The following is a 14,538-nucleotide window of genomic DNA, read 5'->3' as shown; positions in this document are numbered from 1 at the left end:
AACAAAGCCGGGCACCTTGCGTCGCCCCTAGTAAGGAAGGAAGTCAAAGTTGATCTTATCTGCGACTAGTCAGCTTTATACATTCAAGATACGAGACCAGACAACTCACCAAACCATGACCAAACGCGGGAACTCTGGGGTTCTGCAGGCGGTTGCAGCCAAATTTCCTCTAATAACTCTTGAGTTTTTGCCAAGTGCGGAGTCCTCATCCACCGCCCTATATCTGTCAATGCAGACCGTATGCTATCCTGTGCAGGGCCCGTAGCGCAGATCCCAGCCGTGAAGAGAGGTGCGACGAGCAGGACTCGGGGCGATAGACCAGAAGAGCAAGTCATGTCTTGAGCGCATTGTATTATCTGGTCGACACAGAATTGGGCCTCTTCCGCGTACGGTGACAGCGCTCGTACACCGCAGTGAATATGTAGGAGTGCAGTGTAGAGAAATCCAGCGTTGCTCAACGCGTAGTCGTGTATGTCATTTGCTGACAGCCCCATGAGCATATCTGGTTGAAGCGCAAGGTTCTCGACTGAGTCGCGTTCTAGCCTGTAGTAAATCTCTCGCGTCAAGGCATCCGCTTCCTGAGCGATATCGGTCTCTGACAAGATGGTGCTCTCGGATATGCGGTTGTGCTGCTGCCGGCGACTCTCTTTGACCAGGGCACCGACCTCCCTGAACAGGTCGGGAAGGTCAGACATGACACCGCCAAACATGTCGAAACGGAGATCTCTGCTTGAATGACAGCCAACTTGGAGCTGGCCGTGGAGAAGACCAGATGGGCTCAGCGCAGCGAGGGCTTCTGCGTTGTTGAACCAACTTGAGAGAAAGTCCGCGTTGATTGATGAGCACGAACAGCTACCGATGAGCCGGGTCCTGAAATGAGACGATTCAAGAATCGCCCTTGCGCCGTTTAAATGAACACGCCAAGACGCTGTTCCACCGTAAATCTGGGCCTGACAAAGCGTCCTCGCCGTGGCAAGCGCAGCAGCTTGCGCTATAGGGTCCTCGTCGGTCAACAACTGTCGCAGATGCCGGATACTTGTCGACTGCAGTGTATCAATCAGTCGTCCTGGGTTTTTGGGCAGCCTTCCTGAAGCTTCTAGATGAACCGCAGCAAAGGCCATGATGGCATACAGAAGGCTGGGTTGCTGCATCGACATGGGGACGAGGAAGTGGCAGATCTGGGTCCTGGCGTAGCTGCTGGGGACGGTAAGGCGCATGGTTTCGGCGAGGTAGAATTGGAATAAGTAGTGGGCCATTGGGGGTAGGACGGATATTTGGCTTGGGGGTGGGAGCGCAAGGGTCAGGTTGTTGTCTACTGTCTCAAGCTCAGAGTCGATTTCTAGAGGGTCGCTGTGGGGGATGATAAGTTCGGTGTCGTCCTCTATAGTCTGAGCCGTTTCCAGACTTGGGAGGGACTCGGGCTGTATTGTCTCGTTGTAGGGAATGACTGATGGTGATGATGATGCTGGCGGTTCGAAAGAATGTGCTTGTTGAGCAGGGCGAGATTGAGGCACACAGTAGACAAAGCCATGACCATCAACAGCATTATCCCTCTCCACGTTATCGAGATACTTGCCAAAAGGCGACTTCCGAAACGACCTTCCACCCCAGCTCAACTTGAGTTCATAGCGGCATGAGCCTCCGACCCCAGCCTGGACGCATCTCTCACAGGATGGCTTCTTCTGGTCGCATTTCTGACGTCGCCTTCGACAGCGCTCGCAGCCACCGCGCGACCGCGTGATTCTTGGAGGCATTCCACCTTGGGTGCTCATGCTGTTGAACGAGGTTGAGTTGCTAATCGGGTGCCTTATCTTGACTCGCGGGGAAGACATGGGGCGGAGTTGAACTGGACCAATAGCGTGCGGCAATTGACAAGCCAAGCCCGGGCCGGTCCAGGGTGGGAGATCAACCTTTTGGTACTGGGAGACGTTGATAACTCGATAAGGGAGATTAACCTTCTGGTACGGAGTACTGGGGAGCAATATAGGATGCTAAATATGCGAATTGTAATACCGTAGGCCCAGGCCAACGCAGTCTCTGGGGAGTAAATGTTAATTCTCGGGCTACGACTTGCTGAAACGTTTGGATCGACAGGGACTAGCTTGTGTGATATCGTCTGAGAGGAATGGGTGACACGTTACGCAGCACTGGAGTCTTTTAAAATGCATCACTCTATGGCTATTTTCTTTTAAGTCGTACAGTCTTAAACTACTAGCATTTTATGGAACTGTCTGTTCTTGCCACCTTGATTTTTTCACTACCCCCCGTTTCATACCAGTTCTTCTTCCCACCGCGTAAACTTGAGAATACACCTTTGATCCTTCGGCCGCGACGTAAAAATCTGATCATCCATGCTCATGTCGGCTACCATGCCCTCCGCCGGAGTAGTCTTGAAACTCGAGTAGATATCCCGCAGCAGGGTCTTCATCTCGGCCACAGCCAAACTACAGTAGAGTCAGCGCTAGTACGAAGATCAACAGGCTGGAAAACTTACTGTCGACCAATGCAAGCCCGCCCACCGTTGGAAAAAGTAAAGAACAATCGGTTCCTCTCTGCCAAGCCCTTCTCCTCCAGCCATCGCTCAGGCTTGAAACTGTCCGGCTCCGGGAACGCGGCCTCGTCCATCCGGTGCATCGAGTATGGCTGGCAGCTTACAAGCGTTCCGCCAGGGAGCCAGTGACCATCGACAGATGCGCCTTCGGGAGGAACACATCGAGGTAAGCTCATGGGGATAGAGGGGAATACTCGCAAACCTTCCTTTACGACTGCCTCAAGGTATGGAAGCTGTTCGAACGACACACCCTCGTTGGCTCGGAACTCGTCGCGAAGACGTTCTTGAATGATTTCGTAGCCAGGTTGTGAGATCTGCCACATCAAGAAGCAGAGGGCATCTCCAGTTGTCTCGATACCGGCCAGGGTGTGGTCCATGCATTCAGATGCAATGTCCATCGGTCCCATGCCGAACTTGTCCTCGCGCATGCGGCTGACGAGGGTGAAATCAGCAACAGGGCCACCGGTGGCTCCATCGAGGATGAGCTGTCTAGTCCGGGGGATGTCGCGGGACTTGCCAAAGACGCCGAGCTTCCCCATAAGGCTACCTATCGTGGGGTTGTAGTGAATAAAGAGACGTCCTAGAACCATGTCAGTTTCAGGCACAGTATTGGCGCTGTCAAAGCTACTCACTGGCAAGACTATTGTCAAAAACGGCCTCACACAGAGTCTCCTCATCAGACTGCTTGAGGATCGAATCACTGCCGTGTGGGTGAAACAAATGATGCGTGACGCAGTCGAAGGCATAGCAATGGAGGAACAGCTGGATGGAGTCAGTGTCGGGTTCGCCAAAAGATTCAAGACTTGCGTACATAGACATCAAGTTCCTGCCTCGGGGCTTCAGAGCATCTCTTGACAAAATTCTGCGACCTCTCCTGAATGCCATGAAGAGCAGAGTCTCGGATGACGTTGGAATTGGCATAGCGGTCTGCGATGATGCGCCTTCTCTTGCTGTGCTGGGATTTATTAGAAGAGGGACATTTCTAGGCCAATTAATTTACCTACAGGACCTTTCTCGCGAGTTGAAAACATTGTCCTGGGTGTGTATTAGAGATGAGGTCGGATTTGCTGAGCTGACGTCTTACCTGAGACCAAACTGGGAGAATAGGTCATAGAACGAGGGCTTGTCGTAGCCACTTCCCTTGGAAAGGTAGATCTCCTTCATCGCCTCGAGCGAGGAGAAGACAACCTCGTTGGGAGCAACGCGGACGACATTACCATACTCTTGGTGCATCCGGTGAATGTATTGTGTCCGCTTGCCTTGAAGTTCGTGGTATCTGAGTTGCCATGGAGTCAATAGACCTAGGTTCGGTCCTGGGAGACGAGCCAAAGGTGAGAACAGGCGTCGGACAAGGGCAACGACGAATAGAAGCAGCGTTGCTCCTGCAAGGAGAGGAAGTGACAACACAGCCATTTTGGAAGGATACCTCGGTGCTGATGTCTGGAGGTATGGTCGGATGAGGTTCTCATGACTTCCTTTATGCTTGAGTCTTTGCCATCGTCCCTCCTCTTGATGCCGTCCCTGATAGGAAACTCGGAGAGATTCGCTCGTTGAGGTCCATCCAATCACCGTCTCATGATTGCTTTGAGTGAGAGGCGAGTTCAGTGTCCAATCAGACAAGCCGCTCCGACTTTCCAAACCTGGCATCGCGCGGCCATAGAACCGGCCTAAGCCCAGATTGGAATCTCTAAGAGATGAGGGCCATGGCGTTGGGCTAACCGCTAACTAGTTCATCGTCTAGACCTCCTCCACTGATACAGCATGACATGAACACTGCGGAGAAAAGCCCCATCTGCTGTTCTTTCCAAATCCATATACCCGGCAATCATTTACATCGCCCTTGATTGGCGTTAGATCCATCAATGACGAGGAATTGCGCGGGCATCTTCCGTGGCCGGCGGCCAGTCGCCAAGACCACAAAATCCGGGGAAACGATAAGGTCTGCAGCACTTATCCCGGGGATTCGGGAACAGCTTCATGGGTGATAGATACAATGTACTTGAAGTGCGGCAAGACAAGCCGAAAGTTTAGATAAGGCGTAGAAGTTCAGCCTATAAGTAGGAGAATCTTACCTCGTCAATCGTAGATCTTCCTCAGGCTTCAGGAAACAGTCATAGTTTTCCTCATCTTCGGTCACTTCCAAGACACTCGATCCGCTTCTTGCTTACATTCTTCATCCTGCCTACAGCCATGGGTAATTCTATGGAGGCGAAACCTTCGGGTGACCCACTCCAGCTCTACAGAGAGACCTCGGCAGCTGAGGGCATCGTGGACACGGCCGACCGCAGCGACATCTACACCAAGTACGGCTCCACCAAACGGGGCCTGTCAAACCGCCATCTCCAGATCATGGTCATTGCCAGCTCCATCGGTACAGGCCTTTTCGTCGGCATCGGCAGCGCTCTGAGGACCGCTGGCCCTCTATCCCTCCTCCTCGGATTCCTCATCTACCCTACCATCTTTATCCTCCCTTGCTCGCTTGGAGTCGCAGAGATGGTTGCTCACTTGCCGATTCGTGGAAACATCTATGAGTTTGCGAGTCGTTATGTTGATCCTGCCTTTGGGTTCGCACTTGGATGGACTTACTTCTATGGCAGTGCCATGCTCTTTTGTACTGAACTTTCTGCTGTTGTTACCGTCATGGGCTACTGGGAGCTCAACGTCAACAATGCCGCTTGGGTCGCCATGGCCCTGGTCGTTTGCGTCTTTCTCAACCTATTTGCAGTCAAGTATGGCAAAATCCCCATAAAATGCTCATTCCTTTCACTAACATGACCAATTACAGGTGGTACGGCGAATCCGAGTTCATCTTTGGTGGCACAAAGATCCTTCTCCTCCTCGGCCTCCTTCTCCTCACACTCGTCACAATGTGCGGCGGAAACCCCATGGGCTGGGCCTACGGCTTCCACAACTGGACAGAAGGCGGGGCTATGCACGAGTACATGACCGAAGGAACTACAGGCCGCTTCCTCGGCTTCTGGAGCGTCATGGTGCTGGCTGCTTTCTCCATCGCTGGACCTGACTTCATTGCCCTAAGCGCAGGCGAGATGAAGGACCCTCGTCGCAATGTCCCCCGCTGTGCCAAAGCTACCTGGTTCCGTATCTTCTTCTTCTATGTCTTGGGAACGTTGGGTGTCGGCATCATCTGCAACAGCCAGGATCCGAAGCTCCTGTCCGCTTTGAGTGGTGGCAACGTGGGCTCTGCTGCAAGCCCATGGGTCATCGGTATCGAGAACCTAGGTATCAAGGGTCTGGCCAGTCTCATCAATGCACTCATCGTCATCAGCGGCTGGAGCTGCGGCAACGCCATGCTGTACTCGTCATCTCGAACCTTGTACTCGCTGGCGATGGACGGACACGCCCCCAAGATCTTCCTCAAGTGCACCAAGGCAGGCAACCCGATCTACTGCGTGGGTGCCGTCAGCTTGATCTCGTGTATCACCTTCCTCGTCGCAACCAACGACGGCGCGACTGTCTTTGGCTGGTTCGTCGGCCTGTCTACCTGCGCCTTTGTCCTTTCTTACACGGCCATGCTCATTACCTACATCGGCTGGTACAGGGCCCTGAAGGCTCAAGGCATCAGCCGCGACACTCTCGCCTGGAAAGCCCCCTTCATGCCGTACGGCGCCTACATCGGGGCCGCTTTCGGCTGCGTTGTCCTCATCTTCCTTGGCTTTGATGTCTTCAGCCCCTTCTCTACATCAGGTTTCATCACCAGGTACTTTGGCATCGGGTACATGTTGGTCGTTTACGTATCCTATAAGGTTTTCAAGAGAACAAAGATGGTCAAGACGAGGGAGGCTGATCTTTGGAGTGGTAAGGAAGCTGTGGACAGGGAGTTGGCACATTGGGACAACAAGGACATTGAAGTATCGAAAAGCCTTCCGCGTCGCCTTTGGGACAAGATGTGGTAGGGCGTTTGCTTGGTTAACAGTAGGAATACGGTTATCATGGATCCATCACGGGGCTACGTTTGTGACTGTAGGAGTAGGTGTTGCTAGGTGGCGGGAAACTAGCCTGCAAGATACTTAACATTGACAAAAACCGCACTATTCACCCTTCACATTTTTCTTTGCCTTTCTGGTCTCGGCCTGTCCGTCTTCTGGGTTTGCTTAGTTTGGGAAGAGGTGGTGTTGGAAAGTATGGATACCAGCAATCCGATGTATTGAGTCGTTTTGTGTGTATGAGGGGTACATACTGGCTTGCAAGATTGGTCTCTAATTCGGCTATTTAAAATTTATCAACACTCTACCGTGCTTATTCACTTTAGCTTCAATCTCCCAAAACATGATCAATTGGCCGCCGGCCATGCTTGGACTATAGCTCCTTGGCCGTCTCTCGTTAGAGAGTGTTTGCATCTAGCGCGGAACCTTTGACGCTAATGAGAGATCATTGTTGTTTAGTCTAGTCCTTTTTAAGAAGTTGTAAGAGATGCGGCACAACGACCACGGATATAAGCCCAGGAATGGCCGTTGACATCGAGTCAAGACCTGCCAAACAGCAAAACTCGCAAACATGACTCTCCGACTCTCTACCAGAATCTCCGTTCGATGGGCCGACGATGCCCCATCCGAGCCCACCGATACCGTGGTGCTAAGTGTCGGCGATTATTTCATGGATCTGCGCATCACCAAAGCAGATCAGTCCATCGACTGGGCATTTGCTGGAACTAGGGAGATCCTATCACGAGAGCCTCGTAAGTCGTGAGCAGTCTTCCTTAGCGGGCCACTCTAACAATGGCCAGTCCACTGCAGATGGGACCATATCATCGACTCCAGACTGTCCTTTGACCCAGATGAAGGAAAGTTCCAGCCACTTCCAAATGGCGACGACCTCGAGACCGGATCTATGCCCTGCGTTGAGAAGGGCAACAAAGTCACGCCTTACGAAGAAGTCTGGCGAGAGCTCCAGCCAAATCATGGAATGAACCGTGGCTGGATCCTTCAAGGAAAAGCAGATGGCGATGATGTCTTCCTCGGCCAGTATGGTGGCATATACCTTGCTATGCGCCAGAACAAGGAGGGAATGTTCAGCGTTCTAAAGGAGGAGTTGGCCAACGTCCAGGGCCGGTTGCGGTGGGAGAGTACGTATCAATCAGGTGACCTGAAGCTTCCGTCACTCTCAAGAATGGGCGTCATTTTTCCACCTGAAGAAGAGAAGTGGAGGGTCGGCGGAACCGCCGTGTTTGATGGTCAGGTATACCAGGTTCGCGCATTGGAGACTCGTGGGCTGGACAAAACTATCAAGCCGCGGACATCACGACTGTAGAGGGAAAAGTCATCCTATAGAAGAATGGTACGCTGGAGTTGACCGAGACTGTGACCGAGTGCGGACTTGTATCCTCGAATGGGACCTTGGAGGGGGTGAGATGCAGGTATTTAGATAGTTCTAACCCAAATGTGGAGTAATACAACATCAGTGTTCCAAAAATAGCTAACAGGAGCTGGCCTATTTATGCTTGCTGCCTATGAGTGAGTAACCTGGGCAGGGAAGACCCATTCACGGTTTAGTAGCCGTTGGTGCGGTCGAGGCTTGCACGAGCTGCTGCAGAAGTTAAGATGAGTTAGAAGGGAGCAGGCGGTAAGCTTTTGTAGAGCTGGTTCGTATTGAAATCCAAGGCGCACAGAAATAAAGTGGTTAAAAGGGGGCAATCCATGAAGTGAAATTGAGTTGTCTATCAAACAGGCGGGCATTCCAAGGCATGCTCATTCCATCGCGATGCCTTTCGAATGGCCTCTCCGGTTACGATTGCTCGACAACCTTCCTCTTGAACTCGACCGTCTCATACCCAGAAAACGAACCCTCAGGCCCAAGATACAAAATATAGCCTCGTGCCCCGCTTATAGGGACGACGGAGAATTGGGTAAAAGAGGCATCCGGCGCCACGTCGCATCGATAGTAATTGTTTCGCTCACCAGGCCATGTATAACAACTGACGCCTTGGGCGCCGCAAGATATTCCATTGCTGCCTGTCAAACGGCAGGTCAGGTACTGGTATCTGTTGGCATCAGCCTGGGCGATGGCCTGGGTGTTGCACAGCTGGACCTCGGCAGGCGGGAGGGCTCCGGCCTGCTCGCCGAATACTCCTCTTATACACAGGTAGTAGTCGTTGAAGAGAGTCCTCAGGCGGCCAGTGCCCTCCTCGACATAGGCGGGAGTAGGCACAAATCTAGTGTCGATGGGCTGGAGCCTCGACTCATAATAGAACCTGTTAGGGGTGTTTTTAACAAGTTCGCCGTCGAAGTTCCCCCCGTTGACTTGGAAGTAGAAGGTGGGATTGACAAAGGGAGCGGATGAAGTGGATGAAACCGTAGACGACTCTGTAGTTGAGGAGACAGTCGTGGCAGGCTCAGTCGTGGTCGTCAGGGCTGTGGAGGAGTCGGCTGTGGTAGAGGACTCGACTATGGTGGACGACTCGGGGGTTGAGGAGTCGGTCGTAGTTGTCTGAGCCGTGGAAGACTCGATGGCGGTAGACACAGTAGTGGACTCGGCTGTAGTTGACGAGCTTTCAGATGCAACCTCGGAGGAGCTGGTGCTGACGGATTCGGCTGTACTGGTCCTGGTCACCAATGTCGTAGCACTCTCTGACACGAATTCAGAGGAGCTAGTGCTAATAGATTCGGCCGAGGTTGTCACAGAGGTTGACAAGGTTGCTAAAGATGTGGTCTCGCTCGTCGACTGGACAGTTTCCGAAGATTCCACAGAGATGCTCGTGGATGCGCTCGAGGATTCGGTCGCTGTGGACGACGTTGACAAAGATGTGTATGTTGTCTCGGAAGAGGTAGTCAGGGAAGCGTCAGCCACCGTCGAAGATGCTGTCAAGATCAGTTTGATGCTCTATTGTTTGTTTGCGACTATCAAACTCACACAACCGAGGCATGCACACACTAGCAGCCGCAAAGTCAGCGCCGAGGAGGCCAAAGGCCAAAGAAACCGCAATGTTAGGACGCATTATGAAGTCACGCAGTTAACGAGAGACGGGACAAACAAACGCACGTAAACTCGAATGACGCTGAACAGTAGAGACAGAGAGATGCAAAGAATGTGGGTGGCTTCGGGTGGCTTTTAAACGGGTTAAAAGGGCTTCGTGTAGTCCCATCTTAAAATCAATAGTCTTGGAGCTATTGGCATCAGCTCGAGTCTAGACGTGGTCGACTAACCCACAATGCACGTTTTTCTTTTGTTTACCCCTGTTCATTCGCGATAGTGGCACCTGTCAGCTTGGCGCCGGCTTCAATAATTTCCCGTGGCCGGACGCCTCCTGGACGATGCATGTGCTGTCAATTGACCATGTAATTGCACAGCTGTCTTTGGAATGACATTGTAAGTGCTCCTTGATGAGGGCTCATAGAACCTTGGTTATCAAGCCAAGCTTGAAGATGCTCGATCTAGCGAGATTAGACACACACCCCTGCTCATTAGTACACATTTTCAGAGCTTACTCATTCTTTCGCCCTCGAGAAAGAAGTGTCAAGATAGTAGCGCGAAAGCTCATAATACAATTGAGACTTCAATGTCCGAGTTGAGTTGTCAAGTAGACACTGGCCCGTAGTAAGTCCTGGCCAAAGGATGCATCGAGATCGGGCTTATGTTGACCCATTCGACCTCGTGATAGGCAACACATCTGTGTCTTCAAATTCCCCTCACTATCCTTCTGTTCTTTCCACTTCTTGTCTTGCCAAAACGAAACCTATTCCTAATCATAGTCGACACACAATCCTCACTCGGAAACCACCCGGTAGGGTCAAGATCAGCGGTAGCCGGCCACGATGGACTTACAAGCCAACCTACACCCACTACCTAAAATTTCATCATCAACAGATTCGCCCCTACCAGAGATTTCGATTCCTAGGGAATGGTTCCTTCCGTCCTCTCTGTCCGATGTAGACGCCTCTATCGGAAAGACTGTTCAGGATCCTTGCAGTGTCTGTGCCTGGGATGGGACCCTACGGACGCTATTCCATTTCAACAGCTTTGCAGACCTAGGTTTAAACCATTTGCGTCAATCTCAGTGTTTGTCTTGCAACTTTTGTTCGTGTCCTTTCACAGCGTTCTCCAAAAGATTTCAGATCGACATATGAACACATCCGCGTCTGATGTTGAGTTTTCTGACGCCAACATCACCATCTGCGGCTGAGAGCTCATGAGGGCACCAAATCAGAATGTGCCCGGACAGCTAGTCATATCAATAAGAAGAGGTCCGTATAGCTCTCAAGCTAAGATATACACTGAATTTTACGTGTTTATTCCCGCTGGCCAGCACCGGGAACTGCCTCCCTCCGGGTTACCGACCAAAAAGATACTGACCGGTTCAATATCCTCGGCATCCTCGGCATCCTCGGCGTCATGGGCGCGCGAAAAACTTGAGGCATGCTTGGGTGCTCACAGGAAGTGTTCTATGCCTCAGAGTCGACACTTTCTCCCTACGCGGCTCGTCGATGTCAGACCTCTTGGCCCTCAAGGCAACGGCAAGTTGATTCAAGGCCTTGATCTCCCCAGGGGCACTCGATACGCAGCATTGAGCTATGTTTGAGGCAATGAAAAGTTGCAGGAGCATATAAAAACCACACAGTCCTCGCTGGAGAGTCATCTGAACGAGATCGCACTCTCTTGCCTCCCAAGACCCTTCGGGACGTCGTCACTTTCACGCGGGACTTGGGTCTTGACTTTTTATGGGTGGACCCCCTCTGCATCATTCAGAACGACCAAGAGGAGTGGACCCTTGAAGCAGGTCGCATGTACGATGTGTACAAGAACTCGTTTGTGATGCTCGGGGCGCTCTGGGGGGATGATTGTGACTCGGGGCTCTTTGACAGTTGCGCCGAATGGCAATCCCACCAGATCGCGACACTACGCTTGGATCAAGATACATAGCCACTCCACGTCAGTCGTGAACATGAGGTGGTTCAGTTAAACTGCTCATGCATTGGAACGGAACCTCCACTCCCTACTCGTGCCTGGTGTTTCCAGGAACGGCTGGTGCCCTCGAGATGCATCGTCTTTGGTCGAGGTGAGCTGATCTTTGGCTGCCACGAAGGAGTAGACTGTGAGTGCGGCATCAGCTACGGTGCGCTCAGGTATTCATCCTCCAACCAGAAAATACGTCCGTCATTCGGGGACGTGAGTGAGAGTGATGTTATACACCCTCCTCTCCCATCTGGACCGGAACACGGCCTTCGCTGGGTCGACCGAGATCCCCACAAGACATGGCGGCAAGTGGTCGAAGAGTACTGCTTCCGAAATTTGACCTCCGAGAAGGACAGACTTATTGCTGTCGGCGCTGTTGCGGAGCAGATAAGCTATGCCAGACCCCGAGTGCGATATCTCGCCGGACCATGGTCCAATACACTGTTGTCTGACTTGTGCTGGCGGGTGCCCTCGGGCAACTGGTACAAAGGAGAGGAGCCGGGCAACAAGACAAACATACCCAGTTGGTCTTGGGCTTCTAGGGCTAAGAAGGTTCGTTACAGAGGGGCTGACTCGATGACACCCACTGCAGAGATCATCCGAGTCAGCTGCAGGTACCAAAACGACAATCCATTTGGGGTCTTGCTGGAAAGCAAGCTAATCCTCCGTGGCCGGGTCATGCGCTGGAGCCCTCGCACAACTGAAAGGAGGGGCTTAGTACAAGAGGAGGGGCTTAGTACAAGAGGAGGGCGAGTGGTTCCTCCTTGGCAGCAATGGGACATCTGTCCAGTTCGGGTGTGTCTCCGAAGATGGAATTTCCTGTAGAGAGATTCCACAGGGAACTTTTCTTTTTGAGTTAGGACATTGGTCTGGGGATAATGAGCGCTGTGTATTTCTGATCTTGAGCTGCCGTGATGAGGAAAACTTGATTTTCTCTCGAGAAGGCATCATCACTCCTGCTCACGCGCGTGTCGGCACCAAGGCTATGGAAAGCATTCGAGACCTGAGTAGGAAGTTTGATGAGCATAGCTATATTAGGGAGTGTACTATTGTATAACAGCAGGGGTATGTACTTCCACTCTTTGCCAAACTACCTCTTTTCCCGTTGGTGGCCATGTATGCTAGACAGTTCATACATCTCTTCAGGTCCCCGAGATTAATCATCTTATTTGTCACAGACAACATGTCTGTCACAACCGCCATCTATAAACAACAATGACTGGTGGGTTAAGCAGCCCAAAACACCCCATACATACCATCCAGTTTGCCTTGCAGTAGTGATAACCAACGACAATGTGGGATCAACGCCAAGGCCAAAGCGAGTTTCCTTGGTACTGGTTCGCGGCCACACCGTCAGAGGCTATTAAACCAGGCTGCCATCGGCCCAAGACTCGCAGCAGGTCCTTGTCACTACTCTGCCGATTGCAAGAACCGAGCAACGAGTCAACTCACAATGTCGGACCCTGGAACATGCTTGGTCATTGTGAGCCTTGCGTTACAGGTATCGAAAAGCCTGCAAGTAGACTCCTCGGATGTTTGCGCGGCCGATGTCAGCCCCCACCACGTTTGTCCAACTTCACTTGGTCGTAGTCCCAATTACGCAACGAGTATAGGATGTCATTGCCAGTGCGTGAGGGCGCATCCCGCATCTTCTCGAAGCGGGGAAGGGTATAATTTATCTGCCGATATAGGGTCATGTGGTCCAAGAACCCCTTTTAGAACAGCTCATGTTACTATATTCGAAGTTCGGAAGAAACCTTCCGTTTCACAATACAGGCTAAATTTTAATAGGCGGGGAATTTGCGACGATAGACCTTGTTTCGGGTAAATTGCAACCAACGACCAAGTGGGCGGATATTGTCCTAGCAGATGTTTCAAGGGCCATTGAATGCCTCGTAAATAACTGCCAGAGAGTATAAATAAGGCATCTTGGTCAAAGTCTTGGTTTCCAGTCACCCCCAGACAGAGCGCTCCCGTCAATTTCTTCCCTCCTTAGCACTGACACACCTATCGCCATGAAGGTTTTCATGCCTCTCGTCGCCCTTTTGGGCACTGTCACCGCCCAGCTCCAGCAGATAACCAACTTCGGATCCAACCCGTCGGGCGCCAAGATGTTTGTCCATGTTCCGAAGAATCTGCCGTCTAACCCAGCCATCGTGGTCGCTATCCACCACTGCCAGGGCACAGCCCAGTCGTACTACCAGAGTACGCCGTATGCCCAGCTTTCTGATCAGAAGGGCTTCATCGTCATCTATCCCGAGAGTCCCTACAGTGGAACTTGCTGGGACGTCAGCTCCAAAGCTACCATGACTCACGATGGTGGCGCCAACAGCAACAGCATCGCCAACATGGTTCGCTACGCCTTGCAGACTTACAAGGCCAATCCTGCCAAGGTTTTCGTCACGGGTTCTTCATCTGGTGCTATGATGACTGTGAGCCAAGACACCCATGTGAGGGACGAGATATTGACAACGGCATAGAATGTCATGGCCGCCACTTATCCAGACCTGTTTGCGGCTGGCATCGTCTACTCTGGTGTTCCGGCCGGATGCTTCTTTACCAACTCGGTCAACGGCTGGAACTCGGACTGCGCTCAGGGCAGAGTCAACAAATCACCAGCCGACTGGGCCAAGATGGTCAAGGACGCCTATCCTGGCTATAATGGAGCTCGGCCCAAGATGCAGATCTATCATGGCGGTGCTGATAGTATCCTCCTTTCACCCAACTATCAGGAAACCATTGACCAATGGGCCGGTGTGTTTGGCTATAATTCCGTGAGCCCCCAGTCGTCAAGCAACAATGTTCCCCAAGCTGGTTACAAAACCGACACGTTCGGGCCGAAGCTAGTTGGCATCTTTGCACAAACTGTCGGCCATTCTGTCCCTGTCCGAGGTGCTGATGACATGAAGTTTTTTGGGCTATAGAGTAGTTCAATGGTCTTATCCGAGTGGGTTAAGCTCATCCTGCCCCCAAAAGGGTAGATCAAGGCAACCAGCAGGAAAAATATGGTTATCAGCGCAATCAGACCATCATCTCCAATAGCTCTCGGCACAATAGTCAATATTAAATGAGCTTTGCCA

General features: G+C 52.0%; 5 protein-coding genes across 5 annotated transcripts; 3 read left to right on the top strand and 2 right to left on the bottom strand.

The window, feature by feature from the left end:
* Positions 1 to 27: 27 nt before the first annotated feature.
* MRS44_002150 (uncharacterized protein) lies at positions 28 to 3,964 on the bottom strand (the record flags this gene model as incomplete). The annotated part of the gene is made up of 8 exons (XM_065622711.1): positions 28 to 59; positions 110 to 1,991; positions 2,276 to 2,444; positions 2,495 to 3,131; positions 3,184 to 3,313; positions 3,363 to 3,506; positions 3,556 to 3,586; positions 3,636 to 3,964. The coding sequence occupies 8 exons, from the start codon at positions 3,962 to 3,964 to the stop codon at positions 28 to 30; spliced, it is 3,354 nt and encodes a 1,117-aa protein (XP_065478783.1).
* A 777-nt stretch (positions 3,965 to 4,741) lies between these two features.
* On the top strand, positions 4,742 to 6,465 carry MRS44_002149 (uncharacterized protein; the record flags this gene model as incomplete). Its single annotated transcript, XM_046278938.2, has 2 exons — positions 4,742 to 5,280; positions 5,337 to 6,465. The coding sequence occupies 2 exons, from the start codon at positions 4,742 to 4,744 to the stop codon at positions 6,463 to 6,465; spliced, it is 1,668 nt and encodes a 555-aa protein (XP_046126713.2).
* Positions 6,466 to 7,066: 601 nt separating this feature from the next.
* On the top strand, positions 7,067 to 7,819 carry MRS44_002148 (uncharacterized protein; the record flags this gene model as incomplete). Its single annotated transcript, XM_046278937.1, has 2 exons — positions 7,067 to 7,247; positions 7,296 to 7,819. 2 exons carry the CDS (start codon positions 7,067 to 7,069, stop codon positions 7,817 to 7,819), a joined length of 705 nt encoding a protein of 234 aa, XP_046126712.1.
* Positions 7,820 to 8,293: 474 nt separating this feature from the next.
* Positions 8,294 to 9,503, bottom strand: MRS44_002147 (uncharacterized protein; the record flags this gene model as incomplete). Its single annotated transcript, XM_046284311.2, has 2 exons — positions 8,294 to 9,366; positions 9,419 to 9,503. 2 exons carry the CDS (start codon positions 9,501 to 9,503, stop codon positions 8,294 to 8,296), a joined length of 1,158 nt encoding a protein of 385 aa, XP_046126711.1.
* Positions 9,504 to 13,473: 3,970 nt separating this feature from the next.
* On the top strand, positions 13,474 to 14,382 carry MRS44_002146 (uncharacterized protein; the record flags this gene model as incomplete). The annotated part of the gene is made up of 2 exons (XM_046282507.1): positions 13,474 to 13,890; positions 13,939 to 14,382. The coding sequence occupies 2 exons, from the start codon at positions 13,474 to 13,476 to the stop codon at positions 14,380 to 14,382; spliced, it is 861 nt and encodes a 286-aa protein (XP_046126710.1).
* Positions 14,383 to 14,538: the final 156 nt, after the last annotated feature.

The sequence above is a fragment of the Fusarium solani genome (genome assembly GCF_023522795.1).
Source record: "Fusarium solani strain SB1 chromosome Unknown bctg00000001, whole genome shotgun sequence".
NCBI lineage: Eukaryota > Fungi > Ascomycota > Sordariomycetes > Hypocreales > Nectriaceae > Fusarium > Fusarium solani.
This window is presented reverse-complemented; position numbering and strand designations above follow the sequence as displayed.